The following is an 18697-nucleotide window of genomic DNA, read 5'->3' on the forward strand; positions in this document are numbered from 1 at the left end:
TTTTTTTTTTTTTTTTTAAAGCCAGCAGCTACAAATACTGCAGCTGCTGACTTTTAAAATAATGACACTTACCCGCCCAGCGCGTTCGCGATGTCGGCACCCTGAGCCGATCTCTCGATCGTCTCTCGGGGTGCTGCCGCCGCCATCTTGGGTATGGGAATCAGGAAGTGGAGCCTTGTGGCTTCATTTCCCGGTTCCCTACTGCGCAATGCGCAAGTCGCGCTGCACAATAAGGATGGTCCCCCGCTGTCTCTGGGATCCGTGTGTTTCCCAGCAGGCAGCGGGGGACCTTCGGAAAGGGGCGTAGATTCTGCGGAAAGGGGCGTACCTTCTGCAGAATCTACGCCGGAAGTGGGTGCAGATACTTGTACTGTACAGGTACCTGCACCCCCCCTCCCCCCTGAAAGGTGCCAATTGTGGCGCCGGAGGGGGGGGGGGTTCCAATGAGCGGAAGGTCCACTTTAGGGTGGACCTCCGCTTTAATTCCATCTGGACTGCTGAGATCGCATGTGGCTCTACTGGATTTCCCTGCACCTGACAACAGTTTCCTATATGTGAGTAGAGCAGGCAGGAACAGCCCCATACCCCAGTACATATGGGACAGGGATCCCCCCTTCCCCTGTCCCACCTCTGGCACATGGATACAAAGAACCCCAGCAGAGAGGAAAGGGTGGAAATGGCTCCTGCTCCCAGGGCCATCTTTAATATTGACTGGACCCTGGGCAAACATTTTCTTGGGCCCCCCCCTACATGCAATTTCGCTCTCCACATTGAGACATACAATAAATAGCAGCTAGACTCAAAATCAGTTTACTGAATGAGATCAGGCAACGATTGCTATTTTTTGACAGAGGTTACAGTGCATCATTACCGCTCACTGACTGGCTGCTAGAGGTTACAGCACATATTATGGGTCACTGTTTATTTTCTAGAGGTTACAGCACATGACTTCTGCTTGTTGATTGGTTTCTAGAGATTACTGTACATCAATACCGCTCACTGCTTGGTTGATAGAGGTTACTGGACATCTACATCACCCACTGATTGGTTCCTAGAGGTTACTGCATATCCTTACCGCTCAATGACTGGTTACTAGTGGTTACAGCACATCATCTCCCCACTGCATGCACACCATTGACTGGGGAGGTGAGGGGACCCATCAATAGACAGAAAACTCCTAGGAATCCTATGACTCCTGGGATCAGTGGCAGCGATGGGGGAGGGGGCATTTAGATCAGTGGCAGTGGGGTGGGATTAGTTAAGAGGCAGTACACTGTGGCAAAGTCTGAATCATCTAGAGCAAAGCTCGGCAGAATTAGTAACATCACTTCACACTGAGATATCGGGACACAGCACAGGACTAAAACTTCAAGGGATAAGGGAATTTTAACTGGGATAGTTGGCAAGTATGAGGCAGCTGCTTTGGGCCCCACAATAATGATGGGGCCCAGGGCAGCTGCCCCTTTTGCCCTGCTTTAAAAATGGTCCTGCCTGCTCCCCGGGACGTGGTGATGGAGGATTAGCCACGTTGAATTGGAGAGAATATAGCAGAGGATCCCTGAAAAGGAAAATGGTATAGCCAGGGTGCAAGGAAAGATGTGATAGTCAAACTTCAGGGGCCTACTTGGAGCCTCATGGTGGCGGCAGCAGTTCCAGCCAAGCCTACTCACATTGACCTGTGGGGAAATAAAATCCTGAGTGTTGCAACTCCAGTAGTTCAGTTGAGAGGGCTTGAGATGTGGAGCAGCACCAAAGATAGCCGATGGAGCATCAATACAAAAGGCATACCTGCAAAGGCAGAAAGCAGCACTGGGGAGCAGGAACCATGCAGCTAGCTAGGGAAGGTCTCACGCTCACAAAATCAGCCAGGATGGTTTCATGCACCTCCACCCCGAGGGCCTTTTTCTCCAGCCAGGGGATCCATCCATGGCATTCTTCAATTCTGCCTGGGGTTCTCAACCTTCCAGTGCCGTGGCCCCTTGATAAAATTTCCCACGTTGTGGAGACCACTAACAGTAAAATTATTTCCGTAGTGTGGGTTGTCAGCACCCAAGGCAAGAGTAGTAATTTGCGCCGCTAACCTATCGCTCCCCGAGTCCCTTCCACTCGTACAGTATTAAAATCCCTTATGGTACATTTTATCCCTTGTACACACGGTCGGACATTCAGATGGAAAATATCCGATCGGACCGTGTTGTCGGATAATCCGACTGTGTGTGGGCTCCATCGGACTGTTTCCGTCGGGAATATCCAACTGACAGAATTTTAGAGCTGGGCTATAAAACTTTCCGACAACATGATCCGATCGGACTTTATCCAATTGTGTGTAGAGAATTCCGATCGGACAAAGTGCCACGCATGCTCAGATCAAATTCCTAGACCAAAGCTATTGGCTACTAGCCGTGAACGTAGTCCCGTCGTAACGAAATAACGTCATCACGTTACCTACGATTGGATTTTTTCGACAACTTTGTCCGACCGTGTGTATGCAACACAAGTTTCGGACAAAATCCGACGGATTTGGTTGTCGGAATGTCCGACCGTGTGTACAAGGGCTTAGGACAGGGGTCTTCAAACTATGGCCCTCCAGTTGTTCAGAAACTACAATTCCCATCATGCCTAGTCATGTGTGTGAATGTCAGAGTTTTACAATGCCTCATGGGATGCGTAGTTCTGCAACAGCTGGAGGGCCGTAGTTTGAGGATCCCTGGCTTAGGATGTACCACTTTCTTTTTGTTCTCCTTTCTTTCCCTTTTATCCCTCTCTATCCTGATAAATTTTTTCCCCCATCCCTCTCTCTAGCCGTCTTTCTCTTATTCTTTCTCTCCCTTTGTCTTTGTTCCTCTCCCTCTTTTCCTCTCCCTTCCATGTATTTTCTATTTTTATTCCTTCTCTTATGCCGCGTACACACAACCGGACTTTTCAACTGACTTTTCAATGGACTAGGTCCGACGGTCTTCCCAACGGACTTTCGGCGGAGGTCCGACGGACTTTCTGAACGAACAGACTTGGCCACACACGCCCGGACTAAGCCCTTGTACACACGATCGGAGATTCCGACGGAATGTGTCCGATCAGAGCGTTTTGTCGGATATTCCGACTGTGTGGTGTCTGCATCGGACTATTTCCATCGGAATATCTGTCGGACCAAATTTTCCAACTTGCCGGAAATATTTTCAGACAAAATGATCCGATCGGACATACTCCGATCATGTGTGGAGAATTCCGATCGGACAAAGTGCCACGCATGCTCAGATCAAATTCCTACACCAAAGCTATTGGCTACTAGCCTGAACGTAGTCCCTTCGTAACGAAATAACGCCATCACGTTCTGAACGATCGGATTTTCCGACAACTTCGTCCGACCGTGTGTATACAACAGTTTCAAACAAAATCCGTCGGACAAAATCCGACGGATTTGGTTGTCGGAATCTCCGACCGTGTGTACAAGGGCTTAGTCCGTTCGAAAGTTCATTCGTTTTGAACGTGATGACGTAAATGGGACTAAACAAAGAAGTTCAATAGCCAGTAGCCAATAGCTGCCCCTGCGTCGTATTTGGTCCGTCAGCACACAGACGAACGGTTTTCCCGATTTTTAATTCAATCGGACTTGAGTCCGTCAGATAGATTTGAAACATGTTTTATTTCTAGGTCCCTCGGATTTATGGGGAAAAAAAAGTCAGTTGGAGCCCACACACACGATCAAATTGTCCAACGGATTCCGGTCCGCCCAGGGGCGGACTGACCATTGGGGCACTCGGGCACTGCCCGAGGGCCCCATGCCACTAGGGGGCCCCATGAGGGTTGCCAGCCTTAGTAAAACCAGGGACAGTATGTAAAAATCTGTGTTTTTTTAAAAATACCAAGATTATAGCTGCCTCTCCAGTACCTTTTCAGTGTGTGTATGTGTATTCTGTGTGTATACTGTGTGTCTGTGTATACTGTATGTGTGTGTATACTGTGTGTGTATACTGTATGTGTGTGTATACTGTGTGGCCCCATAATCTTCTATTGCCCGGGGGCCCGATAATCTCCTATTGCCCGGGGGCCCCATAATCTCCTATTGACCGGGGCCCCATAATCTCCTATTGCCCAGGGGCCCCATGAGTTGTCAGTCCGCCCCTGGGTCCGCCGGACCAAGTCTGACGGAAAGTCCGATCGTGTATATGCAGCATTACTCCTCAGTGGGGGGCGGTACATCCCAGGATTCGGTGACCCCTGGCAAATCATCATTCGAACCCCCAGGTTGAGGACCACTGCTGTAGAGGATACATAGAGGGAAGTCTGGATCTCACTTGGGTGCAAGAAGTCTCCATGGAAGGCCAATAGGTCGTCAGAATTTCCCTGGTGATCAATGAGCTGTATATAGAGCAGGTATTTACGAATTTTGATGAGCCGAACTTGAGACCTCCACAAAAAAAGCAGAATTCTCTTCTCTCCGAATTCCATACATGCAGCCATTTAAACCAGGAAAGGGAGACAGCATGTGGCCCCCCTCCTCAACTGTACCAGGCCACTTGCCATCAATATAGCCAACCCACGTGAATGAGTAAGGGGTCAATATTTTTGTGCAGCTATGGAGTTACTTGTCCAATCCCAATGACTGCTCTAACCTTTACTCATTTACATAGGGAGCCCAGAGACTCTAGTCACCATCAACATGGGGTCAAGATGTTTTGCTAAAAAGGTTCCCAGTAGCTAGGTATCCTTCGCATATTAAAGGCTAGGCTTGTGCAATTCGTTTCGTAACGAATCGAAATTCGGCCGAATTTTGCATCTTTCGGACATTCGGATGCATCCGAATGTCCGAATAAAAAAAATAACAAATTACAACGAATACGAAAGAAATATACCGAATGAATTCGACATGATTCGAAATTATTTCAACCGCATTCGAAATTATTTCAACTGCATTTGACATTATTTCAACCACATTCGAAAATATTTTGTGACCCGACTTTAGGGCCATGTATCTCGTGGTCACTTGGTGCTAGACACTTCAAATTGGGATATGTTGTAGTGCTAGTACTATTGTGTTTGCATACCAAATTTGGGGTTTCTAGCTATAAGTGACCCCGAGATATGTGGCCCCAAAATCGGGTCGTAAAATGTTATTAGTTATTAGAGCATGATTTTGCGACCCGATTTTGGGGCCACATATCTCGGGGTCACTTATAGCTAGAAACCCCAAATTTGTTATGCAAACACAATCGTACTAGAACTACAACATATCCAAATTTGGAGTTTCTAGCACCAAGTGACCGCTAGATACATGGCCCTAAATTCGGGTCACAAAATATTTTCGAATGTGGTTGAAATAATGTCGAATCATGTTGAAATCATTTCGAATTCGGTAGAAATATTTTCGAATTTGGTTGAAATATTTTCGAATGTGGCCGATTTTTCGAATTCGGTAGAAAACTAAACGAAATCCGAAAATGAATTTAAGGAAGTTAACGAATATAACTAAACGAAATTAATGAATTAACGAATTAAAACGAAACGAAACAAATTTTTTCCTTTTGCACATGTCTATTAAAGGCACATGGCCTGGTATAACTAAGGCCATTGGCCCAAACACCTATGCTGTTTTTATCTGTCACCACTTTGTAGCTAATAAAAATCTGAATACGGACGTTCCGAGTTGCCGGCTCCTTACATTTACCTGTACGTGGCCTGGTATGGCTAAGGCCATTGGCTGAAATGCATATGATGTATCTATTTGTCACCACCTTGTACCTAATAAAGATCTGAATACAGGTGTTCTGAGTTGCCGGCTCCTCACATTTACCTGTTCGTGGCCCGGTATTTGTAAGGCCACTGGCCAAATCACATATGGTGGTGTTTTTACTGGACACTACCTTGTAGCCAATAAAGATTTGAATATGGATGTTCTGAGTTGCCGGCTCCTTACGTTTTCCTGTCAGTGGCCTGGTATGGCATTTTTATTTGCTCACCACCATGTAGCTGATAAAGATCTGAATACGGATGTTCTGAGTTGCCAGCTCCTTACATTTTCCTGTCCGTGGCCTGGTATGGCTAAGGCCATTGGCCGGATCACGTATGGTGTTTTTATCAGTCACTACCATGTAGCTAATTAAGATCTTAATACGGATGTTCAGAGTTGCCGACTCCTTACATTTACCTGTCCGTGGCCTAGTATGGCATTTTGTATTGGTCACCACCATGTAGCTAATTAAGATCTGAATATGGAAATTCAGAGTTGCCGGCTCCTTACATTTTCCTGTACGTAGCATGGTATGGCTAAGGCCATTGGGCGAAACGCGTATGCCGTTTTTAACTGTCACCACCTTGTAGCTAAAAAAAATCTGAATACGGATGTTCAGCGTTGCCGGCTCCTTTCATTTACCTGTACGTGGCCTGGTATGGTATGGTTCAGAAAGAGGGGCGCATGGTCATTAGGGATGGTTCCCGATGTTCAAGTCGAACTAGAACATCGGGTGTTCGTTTGTTTTTCGTAGAACAAACAAACACATGGGGCGTCCGTGTCAAATTCTAGAGCCGCGGAGCGCCCCATAATGCACTGCATGAGCGCAGAGCATTGGCGGCTGCTGTTTGGCCAAAGCATGCACCTGACCTGAACGCTTTGGCCAATCATAGCGCGATGTGCTGTGAGAACCATGATTGTTCAAAGGCAGGGTGCCTTCGGGCCAATCATAGCTCAGGGGCTAAGCCTACGCCCCACACTATATAAGGCTGCTGTTTACAGTATAGTGAATGAATGGAGATTAGGCAGGTAGTGTGCAGTCAGTCAGTGCAGTATATATATACAGTTCAGAGTATATAGTGCAGTCCATATAGTATATGTAATGCAGTTCAAAATATATAATGCAGTCAGTGTAATATATATAATAAAGTTTGGTGTATATAGTGCAGTCAGTGTAGTATATATAGTACAGTTCACAGTATATAGTGCAGTCACTGTACTATATATAATACAGTTCAGAGTATATAGTGCAGACAGTGTAGTATATATAATGCAGCTCAGAGTATATAGTGAAGTCCATGTAGTATATATATAATGCAGTTCAGAGTATATAGTGAAGTCCATGTAGTATATATAATGCAGTTCAGAGTATATATCCACTGACCCCATGAGTAATCTGCCATAAGATAGAAATATAAATTTTGATGTAGAACAAATGAAGAACTGTGTTTAGATGCCCATCATTGTTGTAAAGATATAAGAAACCGTGACGGCATCTACATGAAAATACCCGTATAACGTGTTGTCCCAAAACCTATTTGTCTTGGGACAACACAGGAGTCATGCATTTATCCACATAAACATACATTTTGTGTGATATTAATTAATCAAATTTATACTAAGTGTATTGTATTTTGTACCAATCGCCGGGGTCCCTGAACAAAATTATATATTATATATATATATATATATTCATTCATAAGCCCGAATATATTTCGAAAAATTCCCATTATAAAATAAAACATATATTTTTTCTTTTAACAAATAGTTTAGAACACATTTTCTGCCCTCATACACACCTAGTGGCCAAAGAGGATATCACCTGAGCTGACCAAGTAAATCATTAAAGTTCTCCAAACCAATGGAGAATAAGCCAAACCTTCTGGGCTGAGCTTATGATAATTTTTCGAGCTTATTGTCCCAGATGGTATAAAGGATGTGAGGGCCATAGAGAGTGATCACAGACCCACACGCCCGATACACCCCCTCTAGACGATCAATAAGCCTGATGATATTTGACCATTCCCCATCTTGCTGGACCTCGTGACTGGAACCACTCGATGTACTTAGATGTTGGCGGACATCTTCCCCTTTTAAACTGTTGATAAGATACAGACCATACGAATATTAGACATGTGCAAAACGTTTAGTTTCGTTTTAATTCGTTAATTCATTAATTTCGTTTAGTTATATTCGTTAACTTCCTTAAATTCGTTTTCGGATTTCGTTTAGTTTTCTACCGAATTCGAAAAATCGGCCACATTCGAAAATATTTCAACCAAATTCGAAAATATTTCTACCGGATTCGAAATGATTTCAACATGATTCGACATTATTTCAACCGCATTCGAAAATATTTTGTGACCCGACTTTAGGGCCATGTATCTCGGGGTCACTTGGGGCTAGACACTTCAAATTTGGATATGTTGTAGTGCTAGTACTATTGTGTTCGCATACCAAATTTGGGGTTTCTAGCTATAAGTGACCCCGAGATATGTGGCCCCAAAATCGGGTCGCAAAATGTCATTCTTTGCTCTAATAACATTTTGCGACCCAATTTTGGGGCCACATATCTCGGGGTCACTTATAGCTAGAAACCCCAAATTTGGTATACAAACACAATAATACTAGCACTACAACATATCCAAATTTGAAGTGTCTAGCCCCAAGTGACCCCGAGATACATGGCCCTAAATTCGGGTCACAAAATATTTTCGAATGCGGTTGAAATCATTTCGAATGCAGTTGAAATAATGTCGAATCATGTTGAAATGATTTCAACATGATTCGACATTATTTCAACCGCATTCGAAAATATTTTGTGACCCGACTTTAGGGCCATGTATCTCGGGGTCACTTGGTGCTAGACACTTCAAATTTGGATATGTTGTCGTGCTAGTATTATTGTGTTTGCATACCAAACTTTGGGTTTCTAGCTATAAGTGACCCCGAGATATGTGGCCTCAAAATCGGGTCGCAAAATGTTATTAGTTATTAGAGCAGAGAATGACATTTTGCGACCTGATTTTGGGGCCACATATCTCGGGGTCACTTATAGCTAGAAACCCCACATTTGGTATGCAAACACAATGGTACTAGCACTACAACATATCCAAATTTGAAGTGTCTAGCACCAAGTGACCCCGAGATACATGGCCCTAAAGTCGGGTCACAAAATATTTTTGAATGCGGTTGGAATAATGTCGAATGCAGTTGAAATAATTTCGAATGCGGTTGAAATAATTTCGAATCATGTCGAATTCATTCGAATTCATTTGTTATATTACTTTCGTATTCGTTGTAATTTGTTATTTTTTTATTCGGACATTCGGATGCATCCGAATGTCCGAAAGATGCAAAATTCGGCCGAATTTCGATTCGTTACGAAACAAATTGCACAAGCCTAGCTACTGGGAACCTTTTTAGCAAAACATCTTGACCCCATGTTGATGGTGACTAGAGTCTCTGGGCTCCCTATGTAAATGAGTAAAGGTTAGAGCAGTCATTGGGATTGGACAAATAACTCCATAGCTGTTATTTTTTTATTCGGACATTCGGATGCATTCGAATGTCCAAAAAATGCAAAATTCGGCCGAATTTCGATTAGTTACGAAACGAATTGCACAAGCCTAACGAATGTTAATTATCTTTTTCTCTGATAATTGTAGGGATTGTAGTTTATAGTTTGTGTTGACATTATCATATACAGTGTGTAGGGTGATTTATCATTATCATTTGCCCATATTGATTGTCTAGGCTGTGTATTATCGAAGCCGTGTTTGGGGAAATTCAGACACAAACTTGTATAACATCTCTTTAAATTTCTGGGGTCCCGGTGATAGTATTATTGCCCCCATTCAATTTTAGTAAGCTCTGTTACATTAATATTTCTTTCAAATTGGCAATATCCATCTGTTGACGTACTTTGGATTCCTTCCAGCCGGAGAAATTCAGAGGACTGTTTCCCTGAGCGACAAGGGGATATCGTGTTCTTGGAAGTAAGAGAGCGATTACCGCACATATTTTTCGAACAGAACGATTTGGGCTCCCCTGAGTTATTTGTAATTTATTAGGAAATACCGTATATACTCGAGTATAAGCCGAGATTTTCAGCCTCTTTTTTGAGGCTGAAAGTGCCCCCCTTGGCTTATACTCGAGTCATCGCCATCTGCCTGCCCGATCAGCGTGTCGAGCAGACAGACGGCGGCCATTCTACTATTCAAAAGCCGCGCCTCCCTGTCTGTCATAGGCGGAACACTCAATTTCCCAGCAGTCAGTGGTCCGCCTATCACGGACATCCGCTCATCCTCATACTACGGACGAGGATGAAAGGATGTCCGTGATAGGCGGAACACAGACTGCTGGGAAATTGAGTGTTCCGCCTATCACAGACGGAGGCGCGACTTTTGAACAGTGGAATGGCCGCCGAGGCGCCGACGCTGTCTGTCAGACGAGAAGAGCGGCGATCCTGGCATGGCAGAAGCACACAGGCTCGGGACACAGGCGGGACGCAGGCTCGGGACGCAGGTAGGCTGGACACACAAGGCTGCACACACAGGGATGGACGGACACACAGGAATGGACGGACACACAGGGATGGACGGACACACAGGGATGGACGGACACACAGGGATGGACGGACACACAGGAATGGACGGACACACAGGGATGGACGGACACACAGGGATGGACACACAGGGATGGACGGACACACAGGGATGGACGGACACACAGGGATGGACGAACACACAGGGATGGACGGACACACAGGGATGGACGGACACACAGGGATGGACAGACACACAGGGATGGACACACAGGGATGGACGGACACACAGGGATGGACACACAGGGATGGACAGACACACAGGGATGGACACACAGGGATGGACGGACACACAGGGATGGACACACAGGGATGGACAGACACACAGGGATGGACACACAGGGATGGACGGACACACAGGGATGGACGGACACACAGGGATGGACGGACACACAGGGATGGACGGACACACAGGGATGGACACACAGGGATGGACGGACACACAGGGATGGACACACAGGGATGGACGGACACACAGGGATGGACACACAGGGATGGACGGACACACAGGGATGGACGGACACACAGGGATGGACACACAGGGATGGACGGACACACAGGGATGGACACACAGGGATGGACGGACACACAGGGATGGACACACAGGGATGGACGGACACACAGGGATGGACGGACACACAGGGATGGACGGACACACAGGGATGGACGGACACACAGGGATGGACGGACACACAGGGATGGACAGGCATGTCTCACCCTCGGCTTATACACGAGTCAATAAGTTTCCCAGTTTTTTTGTGGTAAATTGGGGGCCTCGGCTTATATTCGGGTCGGCCTATACTCCAGTATATACGGTATTGTTCCATTGCGGTGTAGATGCGTGTGAGAAATATCAATCACCAGAAATTCCAGTTCTGTATAACATTGTATAACTATACTTGTTAATTAATGAAGTCAAATTATTTACGTATTCATTTTGTTTAATATCATCATCTTTCACAATAGAAAAAAATAAAATTGGGCTAATTGTTTTCTGTACTGTCCCCCGTGTGAGACCTCTGATGTGTGACAAGCTCTAACTTCCGTGTATAACATTTCCCGCACTCGGGGCAGGAATATGGCTTCTCCCCCTGTGTGGGACCTCTGATGTGTGACAAGGTTGAACTTCCCGTGTATAACATTTCCCACACTCGGAGCAGGAATATGGCTTCTCCCCCTGTGTGGGACCTCTGATGTGTGACAAGGTTGAACTTCCCGTGTATAACATTTCCCACACTCGGAGCAGGAATATGGCTTCTCCCCCCGTGTGAGACCTCTGATGTGTGACAAGCTCTAACTTCCGTGTATAACATTTCCCGCACTCGGGGCAGGCATGCGGCTTCTCCCCCCCGTGTGATACCTCTGATGTGTGACAAGGTCGAACTTCCGTGTATTACATTTCCCACACTCGGAGCAGGAATACGGCTTCTCCCCCTGTGTGAGACCTCTGATGTGTGACAAGGTCGAACTTCCGTGTATAACATTTCCCACACTCGGGGCAGGCATGCGGCTTCTCCCCCCCGTGTGATACCTCTGATGTGTGACAAGCTCTAACTTCCGTGTATAACATTTCCCGCACTCGGAGCAGGAATACGGCTTCTCCCCCCATGTGAGACCTCTGATGTGTGACAAGGTCGAACTTCCGTGTATAACATTTCCCGCACTCGGAGCAGGAATACGGCTTCTCCCCCTGTGTGAGACCTCTGATGTGTGACAAGCTCTAACTTCCGTGTATAACATTTCCCGCACTCGGGGCAGGCATGCGGCTTCTCCCCCCCGTGTGATACCTCTGATGTGTGACAAGGTCGAACTTCCGTGTATTACATTTCCCACACTCGGAGCAGGAATACGGCTTCTCCCCCCATGTGAGACCTCTGATGTGTGACAAAGGTCTAACTTCCGTGTATAACATTTCCCGCACTCGGGGCAGGCATGCGGCTTCTCCCCCCGATGTGGATTCTCTGATGCTTGGCAAGACAAGACTTCTGTCTAAAACACTTCCCGCACTCAGAGCAGGAATAAAGCTTTTCCTGCGTGTGGCAGATCTGATGCTCAGCAAGACTGGGCTTCCGCGAAAAACATTTCCCGCACTCAGGGCAGGGATATGGCTTTTCTCCTGTGTGAGATCTTCGATGTACAACAAGGTCAAATTTTCTCGTATAACATTTCCCGCACTCAGGGCAGGGATACGGCTTCTCCCCCGTGTGAGTTCTCTGATGCACGGTCAGCAAAAACTTTCTGGAAAAACACTTCCCACACTCAGAACAAGCATGCGTCTTCTCCATATGTGTTCTCTGATGTTTGGTAAGGTGGGACTTCTGTGAAAAACATTTCCCGCACTCAGGGCAGGAATAGGGCATTTCTTGTGTGTGGCATGTCTGATGTGCAGTAAGACTGGACTTCTCTGAAAAGCATTTCCCGCACTCTTGGCAGGAATATGGTTTCACTCCTGTGTGAGATCTTTGATGGCGATCAAGGTCTGATTTCCGCATATAACACTTCCCGCACTCGGAGCAACCATACGGCTTCTCCACTGGTTGAACCAGTTCTGATTTCTGTGGGGTACATTTCCCATTTTCGAGATCAGAAAGTTTTTCCCGCGTGTGGCATTTCTGATGTGCAGTAAGATTGGAATTCTGTGAGAAACGTTTCCCGCACTCGGGGCAGGTATATGGCTTCTCTCCCGTGTGAGATCTCTGATGTATGGAAAGATGGGACTTCTGTGAAAAACATTTCCCGCACTCAGGACAGGAATACGGTTTCTCACCTGTGTGGGATCTTTGGTGTGTAACAAGGTCCGATCTTGATGGAAAACATTTGCCGCAGTCCGGGCAGAAATGTAACTTCTCTCCAGTGTGCAATCTCTGATGTCTGAAAAGACCATTTCTACGGGAAAATATTTTCCCGCACTCTGAGCAGGAATATGGGATTTCCCCATTGTGAGATCTTTGGTGTTCAGCAAGTTCGGATCTCCGTGAAAAACATTTCTCGCACTCGGGGCAGGAATGCAGCTTCTCCCCCGTGTGAAACCTCTGATGTATAACGAGGTCCGATTTCCGTTTATAACGTTTTCCGCACTTGGGGCAGACATACGGCTTTTCGCTTGTGTGCGTTATTTTATGTCTGGTAAGATAGAACTTCTCTGAAAAACATTTCCCGCACTCAGGACAGGAAAACTTCCCCTCCCCCTGAATCCCAGCACCATCCCTCACAGTACGAGGTTGCTCGGAGTCGGAGGGACTCCGTGGTCTATCCACACTGTGAAGTCCACCATCCATAGTGGAGATCATTGTCTTTTCTCCTCCACAATCTCCTGTGATGTCCTCATCTTCCATTCTACAACCTGGAGATAAAGGAGATAAAGGGAGACGATCCTTTGAGGGTTTCTCCATGGCGTGTCCTGGAAAAATATAAAAACATCATCAATAGATATGAGAGGGTTAGTTCACTTCCATCAAGATCCCATCTGGATCAGGTAGATATGAGTGAGGAGATGTTCTCTGTGGAGGTCCCAACCAGCCGGGACTTTTCCCCCCTCTTCAGTCCTTTGGTCCTCCTCCCAGATCACTTCTACATTTACACAGCCTTGTCAGAAGAGCAGGAACCAATGGGGGCTGGGAGGTCCATGCTCTTCACACAACCACAAGCCTAGGCACTGGGTCATGTGATCTCTGATAGACAAGAGGGTCAACGTTCAGACCTGCAGACCCTTTACCAAAGAACAAGTGACCACAGGCCGAGGCTTCTGGTGATATGCAGCACTGGAGAGAGCTTGCAGCAGGATTTACTCCTTAAAAGATAAGCGTTTGAGTCTTCATGTTACTCCTTACTTATCATCCCAACAAGACTGGTAATAGAGTTTTATGGTAATATTTCGCTATAAGTCTTCCGGAAGAAGAGGAACCAACCGAAGAAAGTCTCAATCTGTGTTATCATATCTGTGCTACTGTAACTAGGGGTGACCCACAACCAAATACTGCCAGCTGAACCCCAAATAGGGTATCAGTACAGGGAGGGGACCATCATCCACCTAATACTGCCAGCTGAACCACAAATAGGGTATCAGTACAGGGAGGGACCACTACCAACCTATTATTGGCTGATATCACTCAGCCCCCGCCCTACTCTGGACCAATCAGTGAGCAGTAACAGAGCAGAGATAAGAGAAGAATATATGATGGGTCACCTGTGCTGATCTCTGTAGGAGTGTCCTCCTCTATGAATGTCCTCGTCATTCCAGCCTCCTCCGTATATTGCTGATCATCCCTCACATACGTCTCTTCTACTTCACCCTCAACTTTCATGTTCATCAGATCTTCATCCTAAACCAACAGAATGGCAGAAAATAACATCTGTAACATAGAAGTATTTATGATGTGAGATCACATAGAAAATATCATCTTGTAGAGTCCACACATCATCTCCACATGTCAGAGTGTTCAATCACTTTATGTTCCCGACCCTCAACTCCACCTACCTGATGATGGTGGGGGATGGTGTGACCTTCCTGTGTGGAATCCAGAGGACGGGGACATCTCTCTGGTGGGTTCCAGTTACCAGATGGCTTCATTATTCCCTTGTGTCCATCTGAAAGTTCCTCCATCACACCATACTCTTCATCCTCCTCTTTATACTCTTCAGTAACAACAATATTATAATCCCCGAGGTTTATATTCTGAATATATGATAAGATATTCAATGTGACGAAGACACTTGTGTATAAATCGTAATTACCAATAATTGTTCCTCATCTACCTGATGATGGTGGGGGATGGTGTGACCTTCCTGTGTGGAATCCCGGGAATACAGAGGACGGGGACATCTCTCTGGTGGGTTGATGAAATTTGGTGGCTCCATCATATCATTGTGTCCTTTGGAAAGCTCCTCCATCACTCCATACTCCTCATCCTCCTCTTTAACAATAATAAGATCCTTGTGTCCTTCTAAATACTCCTACATAGGGAAATAGACAGTGACATCCTGACACCTTATAGGAACCTGACACACACAATGATACAGTCACCATCCAGACACATCCCTTGTCTGTTACTGGATAATGTCCCAGAATTCCCAGAATCCTCCTCACCTCTCCTGTCAGCAGCTCCATCATCTTCTTGGTGACTTCTAGAATCTTCTCCATGTTGTGTCTCTCAGGTTTTAGGGAGTCACATGGAGGCACTGTGATGGTTATATGATCACTGGACTTCACAAGAGGAAATCTCTGTATTGGGGAACCAATAGGAACATCATGTTAGAATCCCAGAATCCTCCTCACCTCTCCGGTCAGGTCTGTGTTTTATTAATAGAGATAAGAGTGATGCCATGTGACGTCCCAGAATCCTCCTCACCTCTCCGGTCAGGTCTGTGTTTTATTAATAGAGATAAGAGTGATGTCATGTGACCTCCCAGAATCCTCCTCACCTCTCCGGTCAGGTCTGTGTTTTTATTAATAGAGATAAGTGATGTCATGTGACCTCCCAGAATCCTCCTCACCTCTCCGGTCAGGTCTGTGTTTTTATTAATAGAGATAAGAGTGATGTCATGTGACCTCCCAGAATCCTCCTCACCTCTCCGGTCAGGTCTGTGTTTTATTAATAGAGATAAGAGTGATGTCATGTGACCTCCCAGAATCCTCCTCACCTCTCCGGTCAGGTCTGTGTTTTTATTAATAGAGATAAGTGATGTCATGTGACCTCCCAGAATCCTCCTCACCTCTCCGGTCAGGTCTGTGTTTTTATTAATAGAGATAAGAGTGATGTCATGTGACCTCCCAGAATCCTCCTCACCTCTCCTGTCAGGTCTGTGTTTTTATTAATAGAGATAAGAGTGATGTCATGTGACCTCCCAGAATCCTCCTCACCTCTCCGGTCAGGTCTGTGTTTTATTAATAGAGATAAGAGTGATGTCATGTGACCTCCCAGAATCCTCCTCACCTCTCCGGTCAGGTCTGTGTTTTATTAATAGAGATAAGAGTGATGTCATGTGACCTCCCAGAATCCTCCTCACCTCTCCGGTCAGGTCTGTGTTTTATTAATAGAGATAAGAGTGATGTCATGTGACCTCCCAGAATCCTCCTCACCTCTCCGGTCAGGTCTGTGTTTTATTAATAGAGATAAGAGTGATGTCATATGACCTCCCAGAATCCTCCTCACCTCCCCGGTCAGCAGGTAGATGATCTCCAGGGTGAGGTTTAGTATCCTCTCAGTCATGTGACTCCGGTCCTCCTCCATCCCCATTGATCATGTGATCGATGCAGATTTCCTGTAGACCAAAAATTGATAACAGAGAGTGATCTGGACTGTACTGGTTGTATAATATTAGGATGGGGGTGTATGGGGGTGTATGGGGGATAATATGAGGGTCTCTATCATGGAAGAACGGTCCCCAGTGGTATTACACACAGAGGGACATTCAGTTTAGTATTCACTTTGTGTTCGGGGCCTCGTACCCTTTGGCCTCCCAAATAAAGTATTCCCTGGAAGGTAAACCGTTACCTCTCCTTCACAACTCTGATGAAGACTAAATGTGTCATTGGGACACGGCGCATCCCCGATCTCGGTAAAGAGCTGATGACGTGGCTCTTTACCCATGTGATCAGCTGTGTCCAATCACAGCTGATCACATCTAAAACAAGGAAATGCCGGTTATTGGCTCTCATTTCCTTACACTTGTTAGCGTGTGAGGAGAGGAGAGACAATCAGAGGCATTTCCTCATAGGGGAGACCTGTACAAATAATCAGGGCACTGATTATCAGTGAAGCCCCCCCCCCAACGGTGCCCATCAGTGATGCCAGTCAGTGCTCCCTTTCAGTGCCACCCATCAGTGCTGCATATTAGTGCTGCCTCATCAGTGCAAATCAGTGAAGGGGTAAAATTACTAGGGATGCACCGAAATTTCGGCCGCCGAAACATATCGGGCGAAAATGGTGTTTTCGGCAAATTGCCGAAAGGAAAATCTTGCCGATAATGGGTCCGAAAATGGGGACGGGGGCCTGTGCGGGGCTCCGCCCCCTGGTGCCGCCCATTGCACGGGTGTTTTCCTGGCTCGTCCCCAGTCCTCCGTCCTCCCTCCTCCTTTCCTCCCGCCCGACGCTGCGGTGATCTCCGTGTGTCACGGAGCTGTGCATTGAATTGCCTGGGCGGCTGCAGTAACAATGTAACAATGTCCCGCCTCCTGTGACAGACGGTACACTGATCCAATGGCGGGACATTGAATCAGCGTGACGCGATTACAGGAGGCGGGACATTGTTACTGCAGCCGCCCAGGCAGTTCAATGCACAGCTCCGTGACACACGGAGATCACCGCTCTGATCCGGGCATGGGTAAGTGGATATGCATGTGTTACATTGGATCCTTAATACATATTTGGTGGCAGTGTGCCTTAATCATCCCTTGGCCATATAAAAAAAATAAAAATAATAATCTTGATTTTGACCCAGCTAGGTTTTTATCGCCATGTGATAGAATGGGGAAGGGTTAAGTTATTGCTAGTAGAGGTAACGATATGAGCATTCCCAATAGAAGTCTGTTGGAACGGAACCAGGTAGCTTGCTTGGGGCCAGTTCACACCAGATGCAGTTCCGTGTGCTTTATTTTTTTTGCACAAAATGCATGCACAGTGTTTTCCATATATTCCAATGGCTCTAGTTCACACCATGCAGTCAGTTTCCGCACCGGAAACTGACTGCATGGTGTGAACTAAAGCCATTGAAATACATGGAAAACACTGTGCATGTATTTTTATCAGGCAGGCTGCATCTGAGGGGAACTGGTAAAGCTGCTTTGATCTCCTGTACCATGTCCGCAGTCTCTGACCACCTCCTGTACCGTGCCCGCAGTCTCTGACCATCTCCTGTACCATGCCCGCAGTCTCTGACCATCTCCTGTACCATGCCCGCAGTCTCTGACCATCTCCTGTGCCATGCCGCAGTCTCTGACCATCTCCTGTGCCATGCCCGCAGTCTCTGACCATCTCCTGTGCCATGCCCGCAGTCTCTGACCATCTCCTGTGCCATGCCCGCAGTCTCTGACCATCTCCTGTGCCATGCCCGCAGTCTCTGACCATCTCCTGTGCCATGCCCGCAGTCTCTGACCATCTCCTGTGCCATGCCCGCAGTCTCTGACCATCTCCTGTGCCATGCCCGCAGTCTCTGACCAACTCCTGTGCCATGCCCGCAGTCTCTGGCCATCTCCTGTGCCATGCCCGCAGTCTCTGACCATCTCCTGTGCCATGCCCGCAGTCTCTGACCATCTCCTGTGCCATGCCCGCAGTCTCTGACCATCTCCTGCACCATGCCCGCAGTCTCTGACCATCTCCTGTACCATGCCCGCAGTCTCTGACCATCTCCTGTACTGTGCCCGC

The 18697-nt window shown here is 46.6% G+C and overlaps 2 protein-coding genes across 2 annotated transcripts in view; one reads left to right on the plus strand and one right to left on the minus strand.

The window, feature by feature from the left end:
- Window positions 1-18697, plus strand: part of LOC143955528 (uncharacterized) — a 240998-nt gene that overhangs the window by 124487 nt on the left and 97814 nt on the right. The gene's annotated exons all lie outside the window — the stretch shown is intronic.
- Window positions 10255-15551, minus strand: LOC143955639 (uncharacterized). The gene is made up of 5 exons (XM_077465740.1): window positions 15421-15551; window positions 15090-15287; window positions 14812-15009; window positions 14521-14656; window positions 10255-13734 (listed from the first exon to the last, which is right to left on the minus strand). The coding sequence occupies exons 1-5, from the start codon at window positions 15472-15474 to the stop codon at window positions 12227-12229; spliced, it is 2094 nt and encodes a 697-aa protein (XP_077321866.1). The 5' UTR covers window positions 15475-15551; the 3' UTR covers window positions 10255-12226.

This window comes from Lithobates pipiens, unplaced genomic scaffold (assembly GCF_037356315.1).
Source record: "Lithobates pipiens isolate NorthernLeopardFrog02 unplaced genomic scaffold, aLitPip1_a1.2 Scaffold_35, whole genome shotgun sequence".
Lineage (NCBI taxonomy): Eukaryota > Metazoa > Chordata > Amphibia > Anura > Ranidae > Lithobates > Lithobates pipiens.